General features: G+C 36.4%; 1 protein-coding gene across 1 annotated transcript in view; it reads left to right on the top strand.

Annotated features, from left to right (window-relative positions):
- The window catches only part of TLL1 (tolloid like 1), a 137,101-nt gene that overhangs the window by 71,106 nt on the left and 38,285 nt on the right, over nucleotides 1-27,710 (top strand). The window contains exons 6-12 of the mRNA XM_069855798.1: nucleotides 6,246-6,424; nucleotides 7,988-8,093; nucleotides 10,809-10,933; nucleotides 17,828-17,943; nucleotides 24,758-24,860; nucleotides 26,269-26,385; nucleotides 27,408-27,553. Coding sequence (XP_069711899.1) covers nucleotides 6,246-6,424; nucleotides 7,988-8,093; nucleotides 10,809-10,933; nucleotides 17,828-17,943; nucleotides 24,758-24,860; nucleotides 26,269-26,385; nucleotides 27,408-27,553 — 892 coding nt within the window. The remainder of the gene's footprint in view (nucleotides 1-6,245; nucleotides 6,425-7,987; nucleotides 8,094-10,808; nucleotides 10,934-17,827; nucleotides 17,944-24,757; nucleotides 24,861-26,268; nucleotides 26,386-27,407; nucleotides 27,554-27,710) is intronic.

Below are 27,710 nucleotides of genomic sequence, written 5' to 3'. Positions count from 1 at the left end.
TTATTCTCCCTCTGGACTCAGCACTGGTGAGACCGCTCCTTGAATTTTGTGTTCAGTTCTGGGCCCCTCACCCCAAGAAGGATGTTGAGGCTCTGGAGCGAGTCCAGAGAAGAGCAACAAAGCTGGTGAAGGGGCTGGAGAACAGGCCTTACGAGGAGTAGCTGAGGGAGCTGGGGTTGTTTAGCCTGGAGAGGAGGAGGCTGAGGGGAGACCTCATTGCTCTCTACAACTACCTGAAAGGAGGTTGTAGAGAGGAGGGTGCTGGCCTCTTCTCCCAAGTGATGGGGGACAGGACCTCAAAAGGGACATGGCCTCAAGCTCTGCCAGGGGAGATTTAGGCTGGACATTAGGAAAAAATTCTTTACAGAAAGGGTCACTGGGCACTGGCACAGGCTGCCCAGGGAGGTGGTTGAGTCACCTTCCCTGGAGGTGTTTAAGGCACGGGTGGATGAGGTGCTAAGGGGCATGGTTTAGTGTTTGATAGGAATGGTTGGACTTGATGATCTGGTGGGTCTCTTCCAACCTGGTTATTCTATGATTCTATATCCGGATTTTCTAGTTTGCTTATGGGCAGCTTGTGTGGCTAAACAGCAAAAGTGTTATAAGTTGGATTTCTCCTTCCCATCAGAATAACTTCATCTGTTGCAGTCTTAAACTATAGTTATTTGTCATCATGTCTTGTTTATTCAACCTGACTGAGAACAGTTAATTATTGAACTATTGTTTCTTAGTACAGCTGAAGCACTTGCTTAGTAGCTTGATATTTTGTAATTACTGATAATCATTTGTACCCATTAGCTGCAGATGTGAGAATAAGAATATGATATTAAGATACTAGCGTTCATGATTCTTCTACCAAAGTAGTGTACATTGGCATTTATATCTATTATAGCAAATATTTTTGCAGCTAGTTAATTGAAGCAAGTATAACTCTAATCTGTAAACAGGTTAAAACACTCTGTTCACTGCTGCTTCTCCATCTGTGTGCTTCCTTCTATCAGATAGGAAGTGCCTGATGACACCGTCAGTATACTTCTCTCCATGCAAAGCCAAAAAAAGGGGTCAGCAAACTGGGATGGCCTCTAGCCACATGCTTTTAGTTAATATTACTGAGTACAAGATCCAACTTCTTTTTATATAATGAGACAAAAAAAGAACAATTAGTCACATTGTTCTGGCATCCCAGCGTGCATTTGATCAGATTTTGTGGCAATTTTTGTTCTCCACTAGAAGACTTAAATATTTTTTGTGACAAACTTTAGATGATTTATTAAAATCGCTGCTGTATCCTCCTATATGGATATTTGACAAAACTGTTTGAGATACAGGAAAGTCAAATCTCTTTCATGTGCTTCCCCAAACATTGTAGCCTGAGCAGCTTCTGAATGTTTTAATGTTTTTTGAGCTAGCAGTGTGTTAAGTTCTTAAAGTGGTGAAACAGGTAAATTAATTGCCTAAGGTACCCTTTTGCAGCATTCTTTAGCTTTAATGAGGATTACATGTTATAAAAAATGCTCCATCACTTTGATGGAATGAGAAGAAATTCAAGGTTATGCTAAATAATCCATGGCATTAGGGCTGACTCATGCTCTCAGGTGGTAATTTGCTTTAGCAGCTGGCACTCTTCCTGCCCACAGGAGCCGACACAACTGCTCTGATGGTTGTGGCACAGCCTTTGGGATGGGTGTGACCAAGGTGCAGGTCACCAGTTACCACAGTCTAAAAGACAGTGCATTAATGTGAACTGAATGAGGAGTGTTTTATGTCAATTCACGGGGATAGACAGCTGTTAACTGAATAATGGACTCAGTTGGCTGTCTTTCTATAATAACGTAGGGATAGTTGTCGCAGTTGAGCAGGCGAAGAAACAGTTCTGCCATCACAATGGATCCTTTTAGGGCAGTGAATCAGAAGATTTAGTAACTTTGACTGTATTGATCCCTGACATAAAGCAAATTCACCAAGCCAGATTACAGCCAATATCTCCTTTGTACAGAACGAGTTATATCTGTGATTGAAAGAGGTGTTTTTTTGCCAAGGAAAAACCTCTGCTTCTTCAGTGAGGTTTTGTTAATGAATTTTGTGAATTTCTTTCTCTTCCTTTGTGTAACACGTAAGTGATATGCCGTCCTAGTATGTTTATGAAGTTCTGCAGTTTTTCATCCTCAGCTTCAGTCAGTCAGTGCCATGGCAAGCTGATGTGGTCTATGAGGATTTTTATATTATCAAATTCTGAAGAGTGCAGCTTTTTAAAAAGTACGACAATTCACCCTACCTGATGCTCTCCTCCTTCATACTAATTTAAGAAGATTTTTGACTGTAGCTGTGAAATATAACTTAAATGAATGTGTATTGTTTCAGTCATTTCACTTTCTCTTAGTAGTTTGTTTCTCTTTGCTTGCCATCATTGATCAGCTCGACTGATTAAATGGAATTAGAGATTCATAAATAGTTACTGTCTCCAACTCCTGTCTGGTGCAATAAAGATTAAAGAGATGAGGAGCTTTAAAAGCTGCCAGTTTTCTCAGTTTAAGGGACATGACAAGTGCTTATACAGCACAGAGAAGTCTTGGTCTACTGCCAAACACACCTGAGGTTAAACCTATAATTTTCCAACATAAATTATTTCATAGATTTTTTTTTTTATTTATTGTAGTTTTCTTTACCCTTTGACTCAGTGCAATTCCTGAAGTGATCAGAACCTTGTAGCTTAATTGGATGAATCTGGTGTGCTTGACATGACACTCAACTTAGCAAATCCTAATGACACTCTGTAAGTGTGCACTGCTGCTGTTATTTTAAGGCTCCATGTTAATTCTGTTTTTCTTTGGTATGTAAAGAAATACTGAATAAATTTGTTTATACTTCCTAGGAGGTACTTGAAATCTGCTAAGTAACTAGTGAAACAGAATTATCATACTCATCTGCTTGGTTTTAGGAGCAGGCCAGCATTGAAAAAAAATTCCCAATATGTTTCGTTTTAATTGTTCAGACTTAGACAATCTAGAGAAAAGCTGTGTAAAAGATTGCAGTTAACTTTTTTCTTCTGAAAACAGCATTCAGATGTGTCAGGTGAGGTACCCAAAGTCACTACACATTTGATAATGCCCTTATCCTCTTGTTTCTTATGGTTATAATAGTAAAACGACAATTTTTTTTTTGCAGTTTCCTAAAAATCTGTCTGAATTATGAAACATCACTGAAAGTTTTCAGAGGTGATCTTAAGCACCTCTGGTTTTAAGAAATTATCAACTTTTTGATATTGTTAAATGTATTGGGTAAATTGGTTGATTAGATGTTTATTTATGATGATTTCTGATAAAAATAATTTGGTTTAATATCTCAGTGTGTTATTATTGCCATTTTGTTGTTCAGCTATTATTGCACAGCTATTGCCTGACCTTTTCCAAGATACCATGCACAACCTTAAAAGCTTAAACCATCTTTTGAAAATAATGAAGTAAAAATCCCAGGAAGTGGTAGGCTGTAGTTACATTGGGAACCTGGGTCTTCGTGGTGGTGCTTGGTGGGAGAATGTAAGGCAACAAGCATAAGCTGAAGAAAGAGAGAATCAGACTGGATACAAGGAAGAAGTTTTTCACAGTGTAGACAGCGAAGCCTTGGAGCAGGTTCTTCAGAGTTCTTTGTTCTTACTTTTAGATGTTTAAAGATAAGGAACAATGTTTTCTAAAGAAAAGATTTGAAGTCTGGGACCTAGGTATTGTGTTTGACAAATTTATTCAGTCAACATAATGTAAATCCCTTTGACAGTGAATTGGGAGTTCTATACCAAGGACAGAAGGTCTGTAATAGCGTTCTAAATGAACGAACTTTTCTGAGAATGAAGAGTTACTGCAACTTCTACTACCATTGGCTCAAGGTACAAAGTCTACTCCAGCATTCCCTCTCTAACTGGATGGGACAGTAAACAATACTGTGTAGGAGGTTTAAAAAAAACAACAACAAAACCAACAAAAACCCCCAAACCTTAAAGATCAAAACACTTTTCTCCTCAGGGGGGCATGAGTGAATAAGAGGGTGTATGAATTATAGTAATTTCCTTATTGCGCAACAGAAACATTAAAATAGTTGAGTGACTAGTAGAAAGATAAAAAGCTGGTTAACAATGTTACTGAAAATATTTTTAGTGCTTTAATTATGTTTATATAATCACCTGTAATCACAACATTTACTCTGTGAACATGAGGTCTGAAAAATATGTCAAGCAAAACTGTGTCAGCGTGTCAGGTGCAAAGGTGAAATCCACTGTGGAATCATGAGATAAAATGGTGTAACTGCTCTAAATTTTTATTTTAATCCTATTTCTGCTATCTGTTACTCCTTTTTATCATCTGTGCTGTATTTTTAGGGCACATCTTAATTTAGTTTTTACTTTGCCATTATTTATATCAGTGTTTATAAAATTTCTATATCATAAATATTTTAAATAGTAATTTTGTATTAATGCAGTTTTTATAGAGTGAGGAAAATACACAGAGCAATACACAGGTGCTCATTATTTTCTTTATTTGTGGTGTGGAGCAGCACGTAAAGCTGCAACATTGACAATGTCACAGAATGATAGTAGGGAGTCTAAATAACCATTGTTTTTATTGGCCTGCCTTGAAGAGAGCTATCAAGGGAAGGCACGTTTGGAAATTAATTAAACGTGATATTGCACAACTCTAGCTGAAGCACTGAGCCTAATTCAGTGCTTTGACCTAAAAAGGCAATACATACCTAGCCTTGGAACTTTCTAAAGCAGAAAGAAGAGACCTAGTTATTCCTCAAAAGAAGTTAAAAAGCAGTTCACATAGCAAAGCATGGTTGGATCATGAACAGTAATTCTTCCCAACAGTATATCCAAGATAGTTTCAAGATTCTTGATACAACCTTTCTAGGCTGTTGTAGTAATATTTTACTCTATTAAGAAATTTGTGCGGCCTTTATAATTTTAGGATATTGCTATCATTTTTTTGGTATATCTATCCTTGATTTTTAACCATACATGCAAACCCAGTATATGCTTACTAAAAAAACAGGTCTTGTGAGCTAAATTGCCATGGTTCTAATTCTCTAATATTCATATTTTAAAATTGTGGTTGTATTGGATGGTAACAAAAATCAGAAGACCACCAGTGAAGACTGACTGACCAGCCAACTAACTAAAGTAAAAAGTCTCATTGCCACCATGAAACCTGAAAAGGAGAAACAAGTAAATGTTGTCTGTAGAATTTAATTTGCTATGGGTATTGCTCCCATAGCTGTTCTTCCTTCATTGTCCACGGAGGCATATGAAGGATAGGCTCATTCTCCACATCAGTGTCGACCTTCTCAAGGACCAAATACATTCTGCTATATAAATGTTGCATTAGAAAATATATTTTAAAAAAGGGGTGTGGAAGGGGTTACAGCAGAAGTGATCTGCTTAGTACAATTCCATTCCACCTGACAGACTTCAGAAATTACAGGGAAATCAGGCGTTTAGTAGGGAATATATTACTAGCTTGAAATATTTTAAGATCTTCAAATGTGAGAGAGAATCATCATATGAAACCTGAAATTGTCTTCCGTTTTGGTAGGATTTGCTTACTCTTCTTTCTCTCCTTTTGCTAGCGTAGTCAGCAGACTTTTTTCTGACGAAAAAACCAGACATCTCTGATAAATGCTGACAGTATGAATGCTGAAAAGGGCCTCTCTGTCCTGTAAGTTTACGCTGAAATCATGGAATAGCAGGATGACTTTTTGAATCAAAAACCCCCAAACTTATCAGAACTGAGTGACCAAGAGTCTGTTGACCAACAGCAGAAGTATGGCACAGAAGAAACCTTGCCTTTACTTATTTTTTCTGCTTCCCTCTGCATGCCTTTTCAGTGTGCATGGTCAAGAAAGCAGTGGTATGTATGGGTGAGATGGTATTTCCATTCAACTTTATTTTTATTTATTCTTTGGATGAAAAGAAGTTCCTATTCTGAGATACAAGGCCACAAATGACTTTTCTGCTTATCATAGCTACCATCTCTTAATAAGACCTTGAATAAAAAAAAAAAGCCAATGTTCATGTGTCCTTCTGAATAATAAATTTTTCTTCACTAGATCTAGAGATTGTGAGACTGCAGGATTTGCCTAGTGCATTGCTGTGCTGATTTTTTATACAATGTTTTCTTATATTTCAACTGAATTTCATGTATGTTTTCTAGAGATACACATGAAAACTTTCATCTGTATTTCTGTTTTAATTACAGGTGCTGTTCTTATGTGGGTCGGAGGGGAAATGGTCCTCAGGCTATATCTATTGGCAAGAACTGTGATAAATTTGGGATAGTTGTCCATGAGTTGGGTCATGTGATAGGTTTTTGGCATGAACATACACGACCAGACCGTGATGACCATGTCACCATCATTAGAGAAAACATCCAACCTGGTGAGATATTCTGATAAGTATTTTGGAAAAAAAAAAAAAAAAAAGTCTGCTTATTTTTGGTGTTTTCTTATATGCTAAGCTCTCTTGAAACTAAACTATGGATAGCAGAAATGAACTGAATAGCAGAAATGAGAATTTATGCCTGCTATTCCTCTTAACTTCACTGATCTCAAGCTGATTCACAAATGAAGTACTGAAATGTAATGTTTTGTAAAGATCTGGCTAAGTAGCAAGACGTTAAATGCTATCAGCTAGAAGGAGAGAAATAGTAATCCTGCCCCAAAACTTTGAAGGATGCCATTGCTTTTAAAGCCTTTTAAAAGTCACGTTTCTGTTCTTGAGAAAGGGCCCTTATTTGATAGCCTTTACTGAATGATAAGCAGAAACATGTCAGTGGCTTTTTAGCAGCCTAAGAGGTTTAGACCTGGAAGGTAAGCTGAGGACTTTAAATCTGACAATGATGGTCACTGTTCCCATTGTTTCCAAATTAATCATTCCCTACGGACTTTGCAGATTTAGCCAGTGGCCTTGACTTTGTTGGGACAAAACATCTGAGGAACCTGAGAACTTTTAACTGTGACTGTCATCTCTGTTTTGGTCTAGTTGTTGTGCCCAAACTTGTGTTGTGTGGGCAAGATGGGAGGGAACTAGGCAGGTTTCATTTGCAATGTTCATAAACATCCATGGCCTTTGTGAAACACTGATTTTGACTTATGGGAATTCTCTGCCCAAGAAAGGGGGAAATCAGAAATTGTGCAATGATAGCCTGAAGTATTTATCTGTTCCTATAGAAAATAGATTTGCGATGCAATAAATCTTTGCCAGCTCAACTAGGACTTGGAAGATGACTTGCAACTGATGCACACTCCCACTAAGGTGCACCCATGACCACCAAGACACTTGGGTTTTGTTATATTGTGCAAAATATCTTGGTTAATAACGTTAATGTCATTGCAGTTTTTTTGCAAGATACCAATGGGAATATGAATTGGAGTAAGAGGTGCTTTGCGTCTCTTGATACACTGACTAGGACAAAGAACTTCTGATCTGGCATTATGAACTAAGTATAGTTCTTTTGTTCCTCTTCTTTTGTTAAGTTGTGACAAACGGCTCTTGAAAATGTGACTTTGCAGTGTTTGTATTACATGGAGACCGAGAAAGTAGCCTTTGCTGAAGCAAGGTATTGTTAGTATCTGGTGTAATGAGTCTGTAATGAGGAGGATTCTTTCAGGGTCTTTGCTGTCTAAATGATTTCTTGCTGGAATTAAGAACCAAGCCTTCAAATTTTACGGAGTTTACATAAAGCGCAACATAATGTGAGGAGGCCTTTATGTAGATTAGGTGAATGAGAACAGTCTTTCAAAATGCCAAATATAAGAATTTGATGTGCTTCAGAAGACTTGTATGCCTTCTTGGTGAATAAAATCACAGTTACTCCCAAACAATTAAGGTCTATAGATGTCAGTGAGTGATTAGGTAGGATCTTTGTTTTTTTTCTCACTGTTTGGTTTTCATCTTCACAAAAAAGATGTTAAAGAAACTCAAATTATCAATCATTTGTAGGTCAGGAATACAACTTCTTGAAGATGGAGCCCGGAGAGGTGAACTCCCTTGGGGAACCATATGACTTTGACAGCATAATGCACTATGCCAGGAACACCTTCTCAAGGTTGGAGTCTCAGGTTATACCTTTTGACTTTTAATTCTTTTCCTCTCTGTGAATGCTAAGAACTATGCTTTTTTAAGTGTTTTGAGATTATTTAAAATATCCTTCGTGATATAGTATTCTTAACAGCAGTCAAAGCACAGCTTGTTTGTTTTAATTCAGAATGATTTGATTATATTTTTAAACACATTTTGTTTCTGTTCAGTTTCAAAGCAGCTTTTTGATCTTACTTCAGTTCCTTAGCTTTTAAGACATGATAATCTAGAAACATAATTTAATATAATACTCTTTTTGTCTCCACAGAAATCTGAATTAAATAAAACTCAAATGAGTGAAATGGTTAGGAATTTTGTGTACCATGATCTATTTTCTTAAACAGAAATCTCCTTCAAGGCATAACGTCTGAATAACTATCGATTATGTCGGTAGAATACATGGTATTAGGACATCTACCAAGCAAACCGCAGCCTTTGCTAAGGTCTGCAGTCAATCATTTATAACAGAGGCTGCAGTCTCTTCTCTAATATTTTTACAGATTGTTACTGTCATCAAAACCATATAGTAAAGAGTTCTACTGGTTTTGCTCTGGCCTGTTGCAGGCTGATCCTTCCCCAACTCCTCAGTAACTCAAGCGGGGCTTGCTCTGAAACTCTGCATAGTTCTGGAGAGCTGTAAAATGAGCTGTTCCCATGACTAGCCCTACTCTGGAGAATAAGTGAAGGAGTTGTTTTCCACCTGGTTTCCTGTTATATTTCATACCAAGTCACAGTTTAGCTAACCGCTCTCTAAAAACATCATCTACCTAAATTAAAAGAAACCTCAAAAAAAAAAAACCCGCCACCAAAAAAAGGTAGTTTAAAAAGTTGTGTCCTTATTTTGGTTTTGTCCAATTCATATATTTTGACAAAAATACTAGACAATCTGAAACTCTGAAATAAACTGAAGACCACCAGGAACGTCGTCAGCCTTTACAAATACCTTAAACTCGTTCTTCTTAACTTGAATGATGTTATTTTAAAAAAAAAAAAAAAAAGTCCTACCAAAGTATACGTTCAGCATACACAAAATTCACCCCTGGACGAGTAAGGGAATGAACCACATGAGGTAGATTTTAGTCACATTGTTTAATCCAGTTACAGATACCATTACGTTTAGGAAGAGTTTATAAGGACCTATATAAAATAGAGTAATTTAACAAGCTAGAACCCCCCAGAGTCCTCTGGCAGTGGCAACATCAAGATAATTTGATTTGTGGGCCTGACCTCACCACTTTTTAAGCTGGAAAAAAATTGATAGCACCATGAGTAGGCATGACCTGCCCTAAGGTATAAGAAGTTATTACTTCATACTTTTTAAAAATAATCAGCAAACCCTCGAGGTCATGTATTGATTTGCACTGATTTATCTTGAAAGCATGACTCGTGCTTGGTGTAGCATATTGCCAGCTGTTTGTTATTAGACTTTCCTCTCCCAGATAAGTAGCAGAAATCACAGAAAACATCATAAAACTCTAGTCGTATATGATGATGTTGTTCATGCTGTATTAAAACTGTTACAGGTTGTTCCCTTTAAAATGCTAAGGCATTAATGAGAGGATTATTTTCACATTTTTCAAAGTATGAAAAACATCAATTTCAAGTAGGACTAAAAAGCAGTGGAAAATAAAACTATAATTTATAGATAGAAATATTTGAAATAGTAATGTGCCTTCTATAAACTGAATAATGCTGTAAGTAGCTTATTTCACTGTTTAGATTAGGGTAACTTCTTGAGATGATTCCTTTTTTTCAAAATTTCTAGTGATGCCATAAGAAATCTGACTGGTTGATGACCAATATTTACCTGCAATACTCATAATGGTTCATTTATGATACTTTAAAAGAAATACCTTTATTTATAAGAAGTATTCCTAACTACAAAGATCCTTATTGGTCATTCCTTTTTGGAACTACGTTGTGGCTGAAAATACCAATTTTTATTGAAATAAAAGCCTTACAAGTATACAAGAGAGTATAAAAACATAAAAACAAGAGAATAGAGAAGGATATTTATCTGTTCACTTCTATTTTATGGGATTTGAGGTATTTTCACATTCTGTAATATGATAAGAGAACTTAGCTTTGCACTTCAGTCTTCTAAAATGTATTTGAGATTACCAATATATTTTGGATAATATTGAGAAGTTGGGAAATTTGGAATAAAACTCCACATTTGGAATAAGTACACCTTACTTTACCTGCTCTAACACGTGTAAGTCAGTCTTTTAGACTTCTCTTAAAAAATTTGTTAGAAATAGGAACTTTGTGATTAAGAATTTTATGATAGGGCCTTATTTATGTATTTTCATACATAAATTTATTTTATTATTAATTTTTTTTTCAAATAGAAGAGCTTAACAGCAGTGCATTTCTCCTATGTGGTGTTAATAGCAGTAAGAGATTTCCCTCCTGTTGTCTAACAGAAATATAATACCTGATATGTTAAATGATTTACTGAAAGAAGAATCTTTTTTGATAACATTGCATAAAGTTTGCCAACTTAAGGAATTATAATTACATGCTTTCTGTATTTAAAATTCTGCATTTTACCCTCTTATTCATGCCAAATGTAAATTCTATATTTACAAAATAGCAGTATACACTCATAAAACTCACACAGTTTTATGATGGAAACCTGATAGGGGTTTTGGGGGTCTATTTTTATTTTTATTTTTTTTAGGGGCATGTTTCTGGATACCATTCTCCCTTCCCGTGATGATAATGGTATACGACCCGCCATTGGCCAGCGTACTCGTCTAAGTAAAGGAGATATTGCACAGGCAAGAAAGCTGTATAGATGTCCAGGTATTGCACCACAAACAAACAAAACCCACATACTAGCAACTGTTTGACTTGTTGTTCAAGGGGAATGATGATTTTTTTGAGTCAGCTACTCAGTAGTCACTTTCCATGGCTGCAACTGACATAGGTAATTCAAGAATTGAATCATAAAGGGGTCTTATAGGTAAGGTCTCTGGAAAGCAAATTACTTAAGGGCAGATAAACTTAGTTCCGTGACATTTCAGTCTTTGTTTTCCTTAGGTGTTCAATGACTAGGAAAAAAAAAAAAAAGATGTTCAAAACCACTTCTGTTTGCAGACTGGAGTACTTTTTAAATTTGAATTCAAGTAGAGTGCAGAAGGAGCAAGTTAAGTCATTGCAATCGGCTCTGAACACATTATGTCTTTTGAAAATTTGACAAATTACAAGTCAGGACAACTAAGTTGTAAAGCCTATTATGTATGAATTGGTTATATCTTATTACAGAAGTTCTACAGTTTTAACATGTACACTTAGTATTAGAATATCTTCTGCCTAATTCTAGCATCCCATAGATTTAATGCGTATCCATGTTTTGTCTTAGTGTTGGGGTGGAGTTGTTGTCTGCCTCAGAGACATCAGTAGCAGGTCTGGAGTAACCCGGAGCCAACCCTGCAGTTCTCGTTCTCTAGTGCTAGTTCTTAGCTGAGTGCTGGCAGAGTGGTGGAAATGTCAAAGCACAAGTTTTTACTTTCCTTGCTCTAGTTATGGCTGACACTCGTTTTATCCTTTGGTGTCAACTGAAGCAGCTCAGAAGTGCAATCTCTCAGCCAGAATTTGCCAGCAAAATCAGGGATCAGGACTGAAGTGATGAAGCTGCTTCAAATTTGTATTAGCAGCAGTGGGGTCCACTGAAGAACTGGGGCATATGATATGTGTTCAATGTACACTGTGCAGCTGAAATATTCTTTTCCTTTGTGCTCCAAGTGTATGGAATCACAATCTCCTCTTTACCAAGAACATGTGGAATGCTTCTGGGCCTACCAGATGAGAAACCACTTTAACATATTTTCTTTAACAACTGTTCCTTTTTAGAATAATTTTTGCTTTTTCCTTTTGGTACAGAAAGGACTTGAATAATGTCTTTCTTGGCAGCATTATTTCTGATAAGAGTATACATAGAACAACACTTTCATAAACACAGAATTGTTGATTTTGATTGAAGACAAATTTTGGAGGCAAAAACAGTCTGTATAATCAAAACCACAGTGCAAGTAGCTAGTATTTTATGATCATATTGACTTAAGAAAAATAAATAAATTACAGCCTAGGGTGTTTGTTTTGTTTATAATCCTCTAACATGCACTTTCAGTCAACTGAAAAAGATGCAATGTGCTTTTTGAGCTGAAGTTCAAAGAAAATCTCCTTTTCATATAATTCATGAAAATGTGTAATGATGAGTTATCATTTTTTCAGTGTCTGGAAAGTCTTGTTAAAAGTTAGTTTCACATTATTGTAAAACCATAGTTGTTCAACAGTAGTGTGCATTTTAAAAGCATCTGTTCTTTGCAGTACTGGTGAACACAGGTCAGAGGGATAATAAACATGAATGGCGGTTGTAGGATCATGCTCCTTTTCTGGCATTTTGCTTTGGCAGACTTTGTGATAAAAAACATTGTTTTTTTAAAACTTTCTTAGATGTGTGAGTCTATAAAGTAAAGTGAGCTTTAAGAGACAGATAACGGCAGAAGGCTTTGCTGCGTATTTTAAATAGCATACCATTTAATGTGCTATTTTTTCAGTTAATACTTTTTATAGAAGCTGCATAGCTCAATAACACAACAAGAACTTAAATATCCAACAGAGAAAGCAATTCTGTAAGTTGCCCTGTACCTGTGATCTAGTAAATTTTCCAGCAAATACTGAGACTGAAAATTCAGACATTAAGCTTTTGGTTTTATGAAAAGAATCCCGTGATCATTGTAGTGTGTAGCAATGAATCCTTCACACTGTTATTTTTGGAGGTGGCTATATTTCCTATTTCAGACAAAAGATGTTAGTCATGATGTCTGCTTATGGTAAAACAGCAGTGAATATTTGAAGCACTGACATCTGCATTGTTTCATGTGTTCATTTGTGTTGCCTTAAATGTAATACAATGAAAATACAGAAACCAGTAATTTACATCAGTATTTTCCAGAAATACACATTTCACTGATAAAGAATTTTTGCAGTGTTGTGCATGTTTTATTTGGAGTTCTATTTATTCCTGCAAGCAGTTTCTGGTCCCAGAAGATGGCTACATTTTCTAGGGCCAGAGAATGTGAAGTTGATCGCAGGGCTGCTGGAGAATACAACTGATCCTCACAGCAGTGAGGCAGCTGAGCCTTCGGGGTTATTTTAGCTAGTCAGGGTATTCCGAGTCATTATTCAGAAAAGCGCTAGTGACCGAGATGCAGTTTTGAGCTTGGTCAAGCCAAGGCATGAGTTTTAATAACCTGTCTTTCACTAACTGAGTAAATGCCAGGGCTCAACAAAGTAGCAACAGCAATTTTTTGATTTTTAAAATTTTTTTTCTTAGGATATTTGTCAAAAGAAAACATGATTTCTGATAGATGTCTGTTACATTTAAAGACTGAGTTACACTGTTACATGATGGAATAATAATGAGAAAACAAGCAACTAAACTGAGAGTCCTTCCTCTGCCAAAATTTTGAACTTTGAGTGTCTTGCATTTGAGAATGGATCTTGAATGTCAAGGGTGAATATATTACAGTGGTTTTCAGACTTTGTAATGGAATAATAGAACATACTTTAGTCTAGTGCAGCTACAAAAAAATCAACACAGGTCCACTTTCATAGTTTTATATAGAAATTATAGTTGATTTAAATTCATATGTAGTTTAATAGGAGTAAGAAAATAAGGAAAGGAAATCAGAGCAGAAAGAGAGGACAAGAAATAAGTGGGTAGAGTGGGACAGAGTAACGGATGGGAAAGGAGACTCAGGCTGGCAGGAGAGATGGTTGTGCAGAGGAAGAGAAGGTGAATGGAAGTTCAGTAAACTTACAAGTTGCTAGAGTATGTCACAGTGTGTGTGGAAGACAGCAGATGACAGGCTGCCTCTTTTTTTGTACTGTTCTCGCTTTAACATGCTCCCGTCTCTGTTAGATTATGAGTGTTCAACTTCGAAAGTCAGCCTTTATTAATTACATAAGGAGGAGTAAGGTTTTTAGATTAAGACCATTTCCCTACAACTATAAAGGGGAATAAAGGGAACAGTAAGACACTGAGTTTTAGTAAATGGTTCTAAGATTTTGGTTTAACAAGTACATTATCGGCATCAGATGTTTTTAGGGCTTTATAGACCATATATGTATAGTTGTACACGCTTGGATCTAAGGAAAAGTTTTAAAGATCTTAATTCTCTTTGGAAAAGAGCAAGCTTAAATCATCTGTATAAGGCACTAGGTATTTGTTAGTGCAATGGACAAAAGAATGAGTATCCTGGAGGATCTGGGCTTTGTCGTCTGCAGATTTCACTATAAACCTTAATAGAACTTGACCACGTATGTAGGCCAGCCCAGAGGGATGTTATACACAAACCATGTAATTAAACACTACCCAAAAGTCCACTGGTAGAAATTGCTTTGTGTAAGCATATAATTTACCTGCTGTCTGCACTAATTACTAATCTTTACAAGGAGAAACAAAAATAGTTTCCCTGTCCTTATCACAGAGAGGCTTGTCAGAAGTCTAACCTTCTCAAGCTGTAAAACAGTCAGGAGATTGTTTTAATGGTTGGAGAGTGTGTGTGTGTGTGTGTAGAGATAAAGTGGCATTTCTGCAAGTGGTCTAGCCCAGCATGATGTTTGAAAGGAGGAAGGGGAAAGCATCAGAGAAAACATTCACAATATTAATGATTAGCAATGGAATAAAAATGTACAAATGCTTTACATAGCAAATGTGTATAAGATTGAATTTCTTCTGGTATGAAATATATTAAGACTAATTCTTAGGACATTTAAATAAATGGCCTTTACCATTCATTTTTCTTCTATACTTGTTCCCCAAAGTGAACTCCATTACTACTGAATTGTCACATGGTAAAATGTTTATAATATACCGTTTTATAAACCTAATCACAAATACTATAGTTGTAACAGCCCAGTTACAGAGAAAAACCTTACATTCTCTAGTTTTTTAAGTGTTTCAGTTACCATTGATGCATTGCAAAGGAATTTGCTTTTAAATAAGAAATGCCCAAATATAACCCTGTCTTCAGCAGCTCTGGAAGCCAGCCTGCAACTCGGAGCCCGTAGATAATTAACTCGACTATTGATTGATATAAACAGTTCTTGTTATAGTTCTATTGGGCAACCAGGAATTTTAAATTAAATGGTAAATATGGTGAAAATAGTAAAGCCCAAACATACTTCATAAATTCTAATTGTGTTAGTTCGTAGTAGAAGTAATCCTATTGCAATTTTTACTATGCTTGCCTTTAATTCAGAAACGTTTTTGAAAATTATTTGATAGTGAACTTCCCGGCATTAAATATGGTTAAGTTAAATTGCTGGATTAACCAGCTTTATTCTATAATTCCTTGAAAGCAAAAATGTTCCATGGCACATTTTTCAACTTAAAATCCATAATTTTAAGGCTATTCTGTATAAGAAACATGGAGTGTTATTAAGATTCTGGAGAAAATAATCCTGTACTCTGTATAAATAAGAAAAATGCTGAAATATTTTAAAAAATGTGAAGCTATTACGCTTAATTTGTTTATGTGCTTACTTTTATAATGTGGTAATTTAGGGGTTTTGACAGAGTAAGAGGTAGTTAGACCAAGATTTTCTTCTAATTCTTACTAATTGCAGGGCTGCATATGAACTGACATCTTTTATGTCCCACATACTTCACAGCATTTTGTTTGCATACATCCCTCACTTTACGTGGGAATGTGCATTGCATGGCTTTATAATCAATACTTGTGCGTTGAAATTTAGTGTGAGTGGAAAGGATTGGTCAAACAGTATTCTCTGTCATGTGTGTATATCATCTGTTCAGGGCTTGATAGTAACTCTGGTTTTAGTGAAATATAATATTTATAGCAAGAACAAACAGAAGATGTACTAAAGTATGAAGTATACTAGTGTGCCTGGTGAGAGTACATTGATGTAAGTAGTCTCCATGAAGCCATGTATGAGTGAAAGGACAAGAGAGGGCTATGAAAGTGGTGAGAAGAATATTTGCATCTTCACAGATCTGAGTGGTGTGTTCATCTCCTGCAAAGGGTATCTTCTGTTTGGGCTCTGCTTTCCTCTATGCCTGTTCAAGACTACAATTTTACTTGTCTGTCTCTTAGGTGCTTTGCATATGTGCTGTAAGCTACAAACACAGATCACTAGTTCTGAGGGAGCCCAGGACAGTACTTTGCAATTTATTTAAGTTTGCATTCATTGCTGTGTTAAAAATAAATGGTGGTTAATTATGGATATAGCCTTTTAACTGAAAATGCTTAGCACAGAAATAATTATTAGCTCTGAAAACCTTTTGTGTATGTGTCATTTGCTGTGGCTGCCTGCAATTTTTTGAAGATAAAACCACTTTTTTTAAGTGAAGAGAGGAAAAGAATTATTTTCTTCCCCTCCCTCCCCCTCCCTCCCTTCCTCTCTTTCTCCCTTCCTTTCTCCCTCTCCTCCTTTCTTTCCTTCCTTCCTAAAGGACATGGTGACAATGACTTTAGTTGTTAAATTTTTGGCAGCTGCACCAGTCTTTCTTTGTTCCTCTCATCTCAAAAACCATTTTGGTGTCACAGAGCATATTTAATGCCTTGAATGTAGTCTATGCCTGATATTACAGTGTAGTTGTCAGATTATATCTTAGATGCATTTTAACAAGACAGCCTTTACAGCTGTGTTGTCTGTCTTTGACATAAGCAACCTCTTCCTTTGTCCCTTTTTATTTAGAGATTTTCCAGATCATTTATAATTCATTGAGATTTTGATGACACAGTAGTTCACCTGCTGGCAGTGCTGGTGCTGTAATTTGAAAGCACTGCAGACTTCATTATACTGTCAGTCATAGGATAATATTCTCAAATTCACATCTCTCATATAAACCTGCAAAGTCAGTGAGTGAAACAACTTGATTAAGGTCAAAAAAGATGACTGACTGAGGTGTGACACCCTACCAAAATCAGTTTTAGTGGTGGAGAATGACTGGAACTTCCAATGCTGTATTTTAGTGTGAAGAGTAATTCTTAACCATACCACCAGCAACTAGTAGAATGGCTGACAGGTGAGATATGGGAGCTAAAATCTTCAATAATAAGGAATATAAAAGCCTTTGGTATTTTAGGACTTTACATTTACTTTGCTTTATTACTCAGATCTCTACAAATCACTGTTGTAAAGAGCTTTTGTTGAATATAGGATTAAGTTTTCTATACCAATATAAATTGAGAGTGACTTTAGGTCAGATCAGGGTCATACAGTACTAAATTAAATGAAACCACTGATGAAATTGTTGTGTGGTACCAATCATGCTGTGCCAGCTTTTGTTTTACTTTTGTTTTAGTTCTTAAAGGATGTGTCTAGGGGTGTCCCTAATACATTTTTTTCTGCCAAAATGAAGTTACATATATAATTTTGCAGTTGGTAGGCAGCAATGACATTTTTAAGACTGCTGAATTTTTGGTTATATCAGCAGACAGCACATCAGTGAAATAGTTTGTGGAATAAAAACATCCTGTTTAAAATGGAATGAATGTCGGACTGGCTCAAAATCATTGCTTTGTATGAATTGTAAAATAACTAGTCTGTTTTCCATTCTGCATCTGCAGTGAGCTAAATGTATTCTGAGTAGATATTGGAAAGATAAATTTTTCTGTTAGGCGTATTCAATTTTATATTTTTACTGTGTTTTGTTTCTTTCAGCCTGTGGAGAAACGCTGCAGGAATCTACAGGCAACTTTTCTTCTCCAGGATTTCCAAATGGTTATCCATCCTACACACACTGCATATGGAGGATCTCTGTGACCCCAGGAGAAAAGGTATTTTAACAATCCCTTAGCCAAACTCAGATATTATTTTCAAAATAAAATGTTGCGTTTCTTTAGCTGTTCATTGACGTTTAAGGCTTGCATAATAATAGAAAACAATAGTATGCTACAAAAAATTGGACCATGAGCTGCGTGCTATGGACTTAACTTTGGTCTGTGAGCATTAGAACCGCATCTGTTCAGTGGCTGTTCATGTGAAATGTAGCCATGATTTCAATCTGATACATGTTTGTGTCATGAAATCTCTTCAGAACGTTCAGTCTAAAGTTGGAAGGGAGGGTGCAGGCTCCAGGATGGTACCTTCTCCAGTATGGCCTTGGGTGAGCTGACTGAGCTGTGTGGGGCTGATAGCTTGGGCTCTGACTAAGGAAGTTCTTAGTATACTGAATATGATGTTTTTTCTTCAGTGAAACAGAAATAAAATGGGGTAAGGAAACTGTTGCTTTAGGTATTGCCTGGTATTGTTTTAGCTTTCTGGGCACCAATTTTAGGGGAAAAAAGCAGAAAAAGATACTGGTTTGGTGAGAATGGTTCAGGGGGAGAAGTGTGCCATCCTAGTGAAAGCAAAACCTATTCTTGTGTATGCTTTCATAACGTGCTAGCAGAATCTTGTTTTAAATTATTGGCTCAAATATTTGCCTACCTCAAAATAAATAAGGGTAGAGGGAGCAATGGGAAGTTTTGCCTGGGACAAAATATGCAGAAAAAAAACCCAAAGAAATGTAAGTTTCTTCGCAAGAAGCAGTGGCTGCTGTTAAGCAAATACTAACTAAAGACAGAAATTCAAAACCTAGTACTGGTCTCAGTACTGGAGAGTTCAAAGAGGTACACTCAGCATCTGCCCCCAGATATTTCAGTCGGTTTTGTCAGTGGTTTCCATATCCATATTGAACATAGTTTTCTTCTGGTAAGATTACTTTTTTCCATGTTTCTTTCAGGTCAGGGTCCTGGTACACACCAGGAATATATGTTCTTAATGTGCTAATAGATCCTGAGGAGCTGTAAGAGCATTTGCCACTGTGGGGGATGAAAGTGAAGTCATTTGGAAAGTGTTCGTCCTCCTCTGGGCAAGAGCCAGACACAGGAGGAAAAATAAACATTCTGTGCCGGGAGGGTGTGGGTGGCTCTGCAAGTTGGCAGGGAAAAACAAATGAAAACAGATGAATAAGAGAAGGTTTGTGCAAAAGATGCAAATTAATCTAGATAGGTAATTTTATGTCCCCCGCTTCTTAGACATTGCTGTGTTAACAAAAATAGCTTAGTTTTTTTCCCTATTCTTCAGTAAATTAAGAAGATGGAGTGTTTATCTACCATTATTATTGGCTTTTGAAAAAAAATATAGTTGGGAAATGGTCATGCTTAAGTATTCACAGCTTACTCCAACTTTGTGCAAACCTATCTATGGATGTTAGTGTAATAGTAATATATTTGTAATAATATACTGTCTTGAGATTGTTACCACACTGGAGCTGCATTATACTATATAAAAGCTTAATGGGAAAAAGCCCCTGTCTTGGTGAGCAATGTAAGAAGACCAGCTCCCTTCCTATCCTACCCACCACAAATGGGATAAAAGACTAAACACAATTTCATAATTGAAATTTGACATGACAAGTTGTGTCTATAGGGCCGTTGTTCTGTCCTCCAACTCTCATAGTCTCAGCAAGAATGAAGTAAATTATATTTATGCTAATGTAAAAAAATCTGTTTTGTCAGCGCTATTCCCACAGGTTATTGTCTGTCTTGAGATAAAGGACCCTATTTGCAGCAAGTACTTGATGTGATTAGCAGATAGAAGAAATGAGATCTAAATCTTAAATAATGCATATATCATGGTGTCTTGGACACATGTTTTTGTTCCTTTGTTTGCTGCTTTCACTCTGTTAGATCTCAGGAATATTGCGTGGAGGTTGTAGTATGTATAAGTACATCACATCATGTTCTGAAATGTCTGTGAGCACTATAGTTACCTAAAAATAAACTGAAAAAGCATCAGTCCAGATTGTCTCTTATTTATTGAGAGATGACATTGTACTGTTTGGGCATCATTTAGAGTGCTTCTGTTATACATGTGCTACTTTCTGCAAGTACAGACACTTCTGGTCTTTGGCAAAAAATTCAGTGAAGGATGAGTCTGCAGTGGTATGCTCTGGCTGCAGCGTTCTTTTTATTGATAGGCGTCATAAAATGCTAGCCCAACATAAAATGTATGCGTCCCTGTTACTAAAACAAGGCAGTTCATTCACCTTTACTTTCTCTCAAGACTTAAAACTATGTGGTAAATGGACATACACAGTGCATTTATAAACAGAAAGATCTCTGAGGGAGGATGGTGTTAGTAACACAGTATGCCCTCTGCCAGGGCAAATCCTGCCTTCTAGTGTGTAGAAATTTTTTTGGCATAGGGAGCTGCAACTGTGCCAGTGGTTATTTTTGAATCTGTCTTTTTGAATAGGTCACATTACTTTCCAGTTTTGCTGGATGTTTTACAGGAATGATAAAAAAGGACAGATAACTAGTTGGTTGATATGGGGGGAAAAAAATGCCACCTGCAGAAAATCTAATTGGTTCCACTTGGTGTTTGCTATATATTTTTTTGTTCTCTTATCCCAGACAGTAGGTGCTGTATATTCTCACTGAAGCTGCACTAGCACAATTGAATCTGCTGTGTAATCAATAATTCCTTAATTGTGCTGACAAATATCCATTGATTATTTTGCCTATGAAAACTTTCAGCCATTATGTCCCCTTGAGCAAGCTCTGCTGTGTGTGTAGCTCTATTTAATACTTTGCAAAATTGCAAATTTGAATCTTAAATATATTTAGACGTGTTAGGTTCCTGAACAAAAAGCATGCTGTGACAGATTGGGGGTTCTGCCTATGTACAGCTGATGAATTCTGGTCAATGTTAAGGAATACCTTGGCATGTCAGGACTAAGAAAAAGCTTTGAAGGTTATTTCATGTAGTTTCAAAGGAAGGGGTGTTTGAGGAGGGTCATTACGTTTTAATGGTTTCCATTTTGATAGCAACAGTTTGAGACAATTACATGATCACACCTAAGTAAAACCATCATTTTGCTGACTGTATTCCTGGCAACCAAGGTTTGGAAAAAGGCAAATTTCCAAACAGAAAACAGAAATCTGATGTTTCAGCTGTCATGGAAAATGGAAAACTTGTGGCTAAACTTGTGAGAAACCTCCACACTCTACACAGCTGAACCAATGGAGGAGGTGTGGGTTGTGTCTTTCATAACTTGCTTCCAACAAAGCCAGCTGGTTTACCTTAAGCTGCTGTGGAAGGTAGCCTAACCTTAACCCACGTGTCTGCATCTTGTCTGGGTAGAGAAAAAAACCAACTTCCACATTGTGAACCCCTCTGCCTGCACAGCTGGGGTGGAAAAAGGACAAGGACACTGCTGATGGCAGTGGGGTTTCAAAGTATTATGGCTAGATACAGAGATACCTACGTATTGTCTGAGAAACTCAGGAAAAAGAAGGTAGGAGTTTAAAAGGAATCCAAATTGCAAAATGGATGAGCTGAGAAGAACAAAAATTTTGTACTTGGTGAAACCACTTTATCTGAGGGATAAGCTGAAGAAGAAACAGTCTGCAAAAGACATACAGAATTGCTGTGTGAATGAGAGAATATACAGGACCTCTCTGCCATCCTCAGAGGTAGATATGACTATCACTTGGAAATTTAATAAAAAACTGCAGCAGTTCTAAGTAGGTGGGTTTAAAATTGGGATAATATTTGAGCATTTATTTGTTTAGTATATGTCCCTCATGTAGTGCCTGAATAGTAAAGGCAAAATGCCCTATGGCTTAGACATTTGGGAAGGGGTGCATGTAAGCTAGAAGAAATTTGAGAGGTGTAGCAGTAGGTGAAATCAAAGAGGTGAGTTGTGAGGTTCCCTTTGTGGAAAGGAATGGCATGGCAAGTCTGCGTCCAGGAAATAAGACAGGAAAATAGAAAGAGGAGATGCTTCAGTAAGACTAAAAGAAGCATGAGAGCATGGATGGACTTACTGGCTTTCACAAAAAACCTCAGCCAACAGGGAGAAGCAACACTCCCTCTGCCCCTTTCCTCCCCCATTCCCTATCTACTATAGCTATAAGAGCAGACTTGATATATTTCCTATATGAAAACTCATAATTGTTCTCATTCACTTAATAATTAAATGGCTAAGCATTTAATTATCTTTTTAAACTCTAAAGTTATGAACACATCCACTATTTGCATAATACAAGATATTATTTGAAACTGTTTATTCACTAGGACTTAATTTGCTGTAATTTCCAAGTTCAGGAAAAGGGTGTCTGTACTGAAAAATGCTTTGAGATATTAGCATATTTAGTACTGCAAACCTTTCACTGTGAGGAACATGTTTTCCTTAAATATAGCAATTCGTACTGTAATTTCTGTTGCAACAAAGAGAAGGGATTTAACAGCAATTGTGTCTGATTTCAGATTTTTCCATTGTCATCTCTGAGCTCAGGAAGGAAGCTTACAATATAATTTGATGACTATTCATTGTTATAGGTCTTTATTATTTAGAATGCCAATGGCAGACTGACATGAGTTAATATTATCTAAATATATTTCCAAAGTATCACACTATCACTGAAGCAGAAATTCTTTGCATATAGATCTGAGACTAAATTATTGCTTCCCGCTTCCCTTTGTGGACCTAAAGTGACAGAAGGAAGGGAATAAAGGAGAGAACAGACTTTTTGTTGTATCTGCTGTGCTAGAAACATTTTAAAGCTGCTTTCAGGATGTTCCCATGGAGAACACTGTGCAAGGTTCAGACTGCTGTTTAAGCAACCCTTTTACATGTTTTGTGGATGTGGAAGCAGCTTGTGGATATAAATGTTTGGCTGTACTCAAGCATCAGAACAGATATGCATTTATTCAGTCCTGATGGTCCTTGGCATGCTTCATGTCCTGTACCTTCATCCCACAAGGCTGTGGCTGCCAGCACAATGTGCTTCACTGTACAGGACTTCTGGGTGTAAGGTTTTATGTGGAGCCTTAGAGATATTTACTGTTTCGCATGGTGTCATGGTGGTAAAGGTGAAATCTGAATTGAATCACCTGTGAGCTTGGTCTTCCACCCACACAGTCTGTAGTTTGTCAGACCTAGGTGAGAGGGCTACGATTATTTAATAAAGTTTCCCATTGTCCACTGAAAACAAAAGAGATTTTTGAGGATATAATTACTGATATGGGTGTATTTAGTTAATTTTTGTGAAAAGTAAGAGAAAGCAAACCCCCTGCCAGCCTAATGTTAAGATATGTAGTGTTTTGCTATGAAAGATTGTCTGTTTTGAATTGTTTGGAGAAGAGCATTACCGTAATGCTCTATCATGTAACATACACACCCAAACCATTGAGCTTTATGTTATCTTTAAATTAGCTTCCTCTGATAGATAAGAGTTTTTATCCTCTTAAAATAAACAGTCTGCAAAAGTTCTGCCTTTCTGGTTTAGTCTTGTACCATGTTGTCTTTGAAGAGACACATAGTGTCTTCAGAAGAGATGGAACTAAGCCATCCTGTCTGTCTGGGCCCATTATTTCAGTTATGATGTTACATTTCCTCCTTGCAGCTGGACTAAGGGTAAATTCCTCTCCTTTCAACTGACAATTGCAGCTGCTTCATAGGCTGCCATGGAGATATATTTTTACAGTGTGAGGTATTTGCTACTGTGCAGCAATTCATGTTTGCTTTATAATAGCAGGGTTTGATTGTGAGTTCCTAGGATCAAAGCTAAAAATAAAACCGTGCTCATATGTGAATAAATGAGATTTTTAGCTAGGTTGAAATATTTATTAATCTAAACTGAAGAACTGATTTGGAAGAAGATGAATTCCTTTTCCAAATACATCTAAATCCAATGAAAGGGTATGAATTGGAAATTGTTTTATAATATAAAATATGAATGACTTCTAATCTTCTTGTTTGAACTTATCCCTGACATTGCATGACATGGTGCTAAGAACCTCCCAGTCAGTCAGGGTCCAAACTGTAGCTGTTGTTACATCCTGTGATCCTATTACCCTGTTAAAGGGTCACATTTATAACAGTTTAGGATTAGTATTTCTAAACCAAAATGAGATAATGCAATGGTCTAGGGTAGTTGTGATACTGTGTATTGAAAATATGCCTATTTACAGATGTGCTTAGTAAAAGTGGGAGCACAAGTTCAAAAGTTCCAGAAATGTTCAAAAGTTCCAGAACTCTGATTTCTGTGTAAAAAGCTTTATTACAGTTTCACTAAGAATTGTCAAGGAGCTATGTACCATTTGTTTTAATGATATGGCTTTCAGCATTGATGTCTACCATTGTCAATATTTAACTTGTTTGAAAGTAAATTATCTTGTCAAAAGAGGTATAGAAGGAAATTCAAACCAAAATTAAAACCAGCTGATTTTAGTTGGAATGGAAAAGAATTGGCAGAATTATTAAATGACAAAATTATATCAGCACTTTATTTTACTGTATTGGCCTTCTCAATTTTCTGTTTCTGAGTGAAAATCTCCCTGTAACGAATTACTTTTGAGTTGTCTGTCTTGAGTCTGCTCAAATATGTATGATTAAATAAAAAAAATTAAATTTAATGTTCTCAAACAATTTCTGCTTCATAATTTAGGAGAGTTTCATTAAGTGGATAGTTGGATAGATAAATAGTTGGAATCCTCTCACAGGTGACCACTCTGGCTCCAGTTCTACAGAATGCTGCTGTGATAATTTTCTAATATTAACCACATGTGATTTATTTAGATGTTCTCCTCTCGTTGCAGATTGTTTTAAACTTCACCACCATGGACCTTTACAAGAGCAGTCTCTGTTGGTATGACTATATTGAAGTAAGAGATGGCTACTGGAGAAAATCACCACTGCTTGGTATGTAGCTGTTGGAATGCTGCACTGTCCATAGTTACCACACTCGTTCACTTCAGTTGACTTGCTCACAGTTGAACTCAAAACAAACCTCTTGGGTTTAAAATGTCTACAATATCTAAACTTGGGAATGGAAAGAAACTGTAAATGACCTCAAATAAGTCATTTATTTGACTTCAAGTCTTCTTTTTATTGCAGCTAGCTGTTATTCAGTGTGTGGAAAGATGAAATCTACAAAATGTACAACTTTTTACTTTGCTTATGGGTATTAAAATATGAAAGTGTCATAGTTTTATTCACAGAAATGGGGAAATAGTATACAGATGAACCTGTAGAACATGTGATGGGAAAGCCATAGAGCACACAGTAAGCTTAGGCACTGTGATTGAGAACACCCACTGCAGAGCTGTACTTATTCGCTCTGTTCCTGTACTTTTTGAATTATGAATAGAAGATTATTTCTATTTCTTCTTTGGGTGTCCTTCCCTGCTGTTGCAGAGAAAAGATTTGCAAAGCAATAGTGAATTATGTCTTAGGGTTGCAACTAATACACAGGAAGCTGCAGCCATCTTTTTCTTGATTCAGAGGGTTGTTGGGGAGATTTCAGAGCTCATAATGCCACTGCCCAATCCAGAGGATTGGTTTGACATCCTGTGGTCATTTTCGATTGAAACTCATGACTTCAGACAGTAGGAAACATGAACTCCTCTAACTTCTTGGGTCGGTTTTATTATTCTTAGAATGGAGACTAAAACTATTTGACAGCATCCTAATAGCCAGAATTTAAAATTGGAAAAAATAGAAAAGAGACACAGAGGAAAGCTGTTTAATAAAGGCACCTATTTTCTTGGTCTTAAAAACAAAAGGAGGAAGAAACAATTAAGACCAGGCAATAATTACCCTTTACTCCTTTTCTCTTCTCTATAACCTAGAAAAACAGAAATTTCACCTACCTAGGCTGAATTTAAGAGCGTGTTATAGTCTAGGGTCATTTGGATGTTAGTTTTTAAATCTCCTTTGTCCTTAGACACAATGAGCAGTATTACTATGATCTTGATTATGTTCCTCTCTTAAGGTTAGTACTCGCTTTCACCTTTTAAAATAGCTGGGATGGTATGTCTAGAAACAATCTATAACAGTTTTTCTACTAATTTTTATCTTCCTATAAGATTTTATACTTAGACTTGTGAGCCTGACTGCAACGCAAAGAAGTACCAAGAGCTTTATAATAAAATCTTTGTGTATTAGGTCCTGATCTGCAAAAACACATGTGCTTAGCCATAAGCATGTGAATAGTTCCACTGAGTTGGCTATGCTGCTCCTGTTTATAATGTTAAACGCTTGTCTAAATGTTTGCAGCGTTTGGCTTCAGAGGTGGCAGAAAATGCAGTTACTGGTTGCATGTTTTTAGGCAGGTTTTGTGGTGACAAACTGCCAGAAGTCCTTGCGTCCTCTGACAGCAGGATGTGGATTGAGTTCCGCAGCAGCAGCAACTGGGTTGGGAAAGGTTTTGCGGCGGTTTATGAAGGTAAGCCTCTTACAGCATTTAAAATGACTTGATCACAGAGGAAAAATACTAACTGGGTACCTTTGGATATTAGGAAAAAAAAAAAAAGATCAGAAATAACCTAATATGGAATTGGTATTACCAAAAGAGACAGTAAGTGTTAATTTACTAGATAGGATATTTAGAAACTGTTCCTGTGATCAAGTTTCAGATGACCTCTTTTCCAGGGACACCACTGATAATAGTCATCAGCATTTTTTTTACCATTTGTTCAATTAAATAGATGTGCATGTTTTGCTTAATGTGGGGGAAGATTTCTTCGAGTACTTTCTGTTTATTCAGAAAAATCTGACTTAAGTTTTCCATATGCTCTGGGATTACTTAATAGAGACACTCCCACACACTGAGTACGTTAGCAAGTCAACATTCACCTGTTTAAAATGCAGCCTGTTTTCATAAACATTTAATCTATGGTAGTAAACTGTATGATTGAGTTGATATTCGCACGTCTTTCAAGATTATCATTATGGACCCTGAAAAGTGCATTTACTTTTCATAAAAATACTTAAAATTTACATTAGCTCTTTCTTAAAAATTAGTGTAAGCTTGAAGTTGTACACTCAAGGTTGAAATACATAGAATATTATAAAATATGAGATATCTGTCTTATTTCTCTCCTTATAAAGGCTAGTAAAAATTAATGAAGGATGCTTATTAAATATATTTCAAAAAAGTAATTGAATTATTTTGACTTTTTAAGTATATTCTGTGAAATGTATAGATTCAGATTATCCGTGGTTCCAAAGTCTTTCTGAACATTGTAAACATGTTTAGAGCTATTAGAGGTGCTGAATTATATTCACAAACTGAAACAGGTATAGTGGTTTAAATGGATTGCAGTTTCAATAATCTGTCCTCTGTATACTTTTTAAGTCTTCACCAGGATAATCTTATCAATTTAAGAAAAGGGAGCATAAAATTTGTTTGGGCATGGGGAATAGAAAATGTCGTTATTGACAATAAGGATTGTATGCTTTTATCAGCTATCTGTGGAGGTGAAATCCACAAAAATGAAGGCCAGATCCAGTCTCCCAATTATCCTGATGACTACAGACCAATGAAGGAATGTGTGTGGAAAATAACAGTATCAGAAAACTACAATGTAGGATTAACCTTTCAAGCATTTGAGGTAAAGTCTTTTAACTGATCTCAGGAAAGCGTCTAGTGAATAAATGACAGTGTCATCTAAGGGAATCCTTATTAGACCTCTGAATGAATTTAAGAATTTGCTATGAAAAAAAACCTTTATAACCCAATTCTGCACTCCATGAATCTTCCCTTTCTGC

The sequence above is a fragment of the Phaenicophaeus curvirostris genome, chromosome 4 (assembly GCF_032191515.1).
Source record: "Phaenicophaeus curvirostris isolate KB17595 chromosome 4, BPBGC_Pcur_1.0, whole genome shotgun sequence".
NCBI classification, from domain to species: domain Eukaryota; kingdom Metazoa; phylum Chordata; class Aves; order Cuculiformes; family Cuculidae; genus Phaenicophaeus; species Phaenicophaeus curvirostris.
This window is presented reverse-complemented; position numbering and strand designations above follow the sequence as displayed.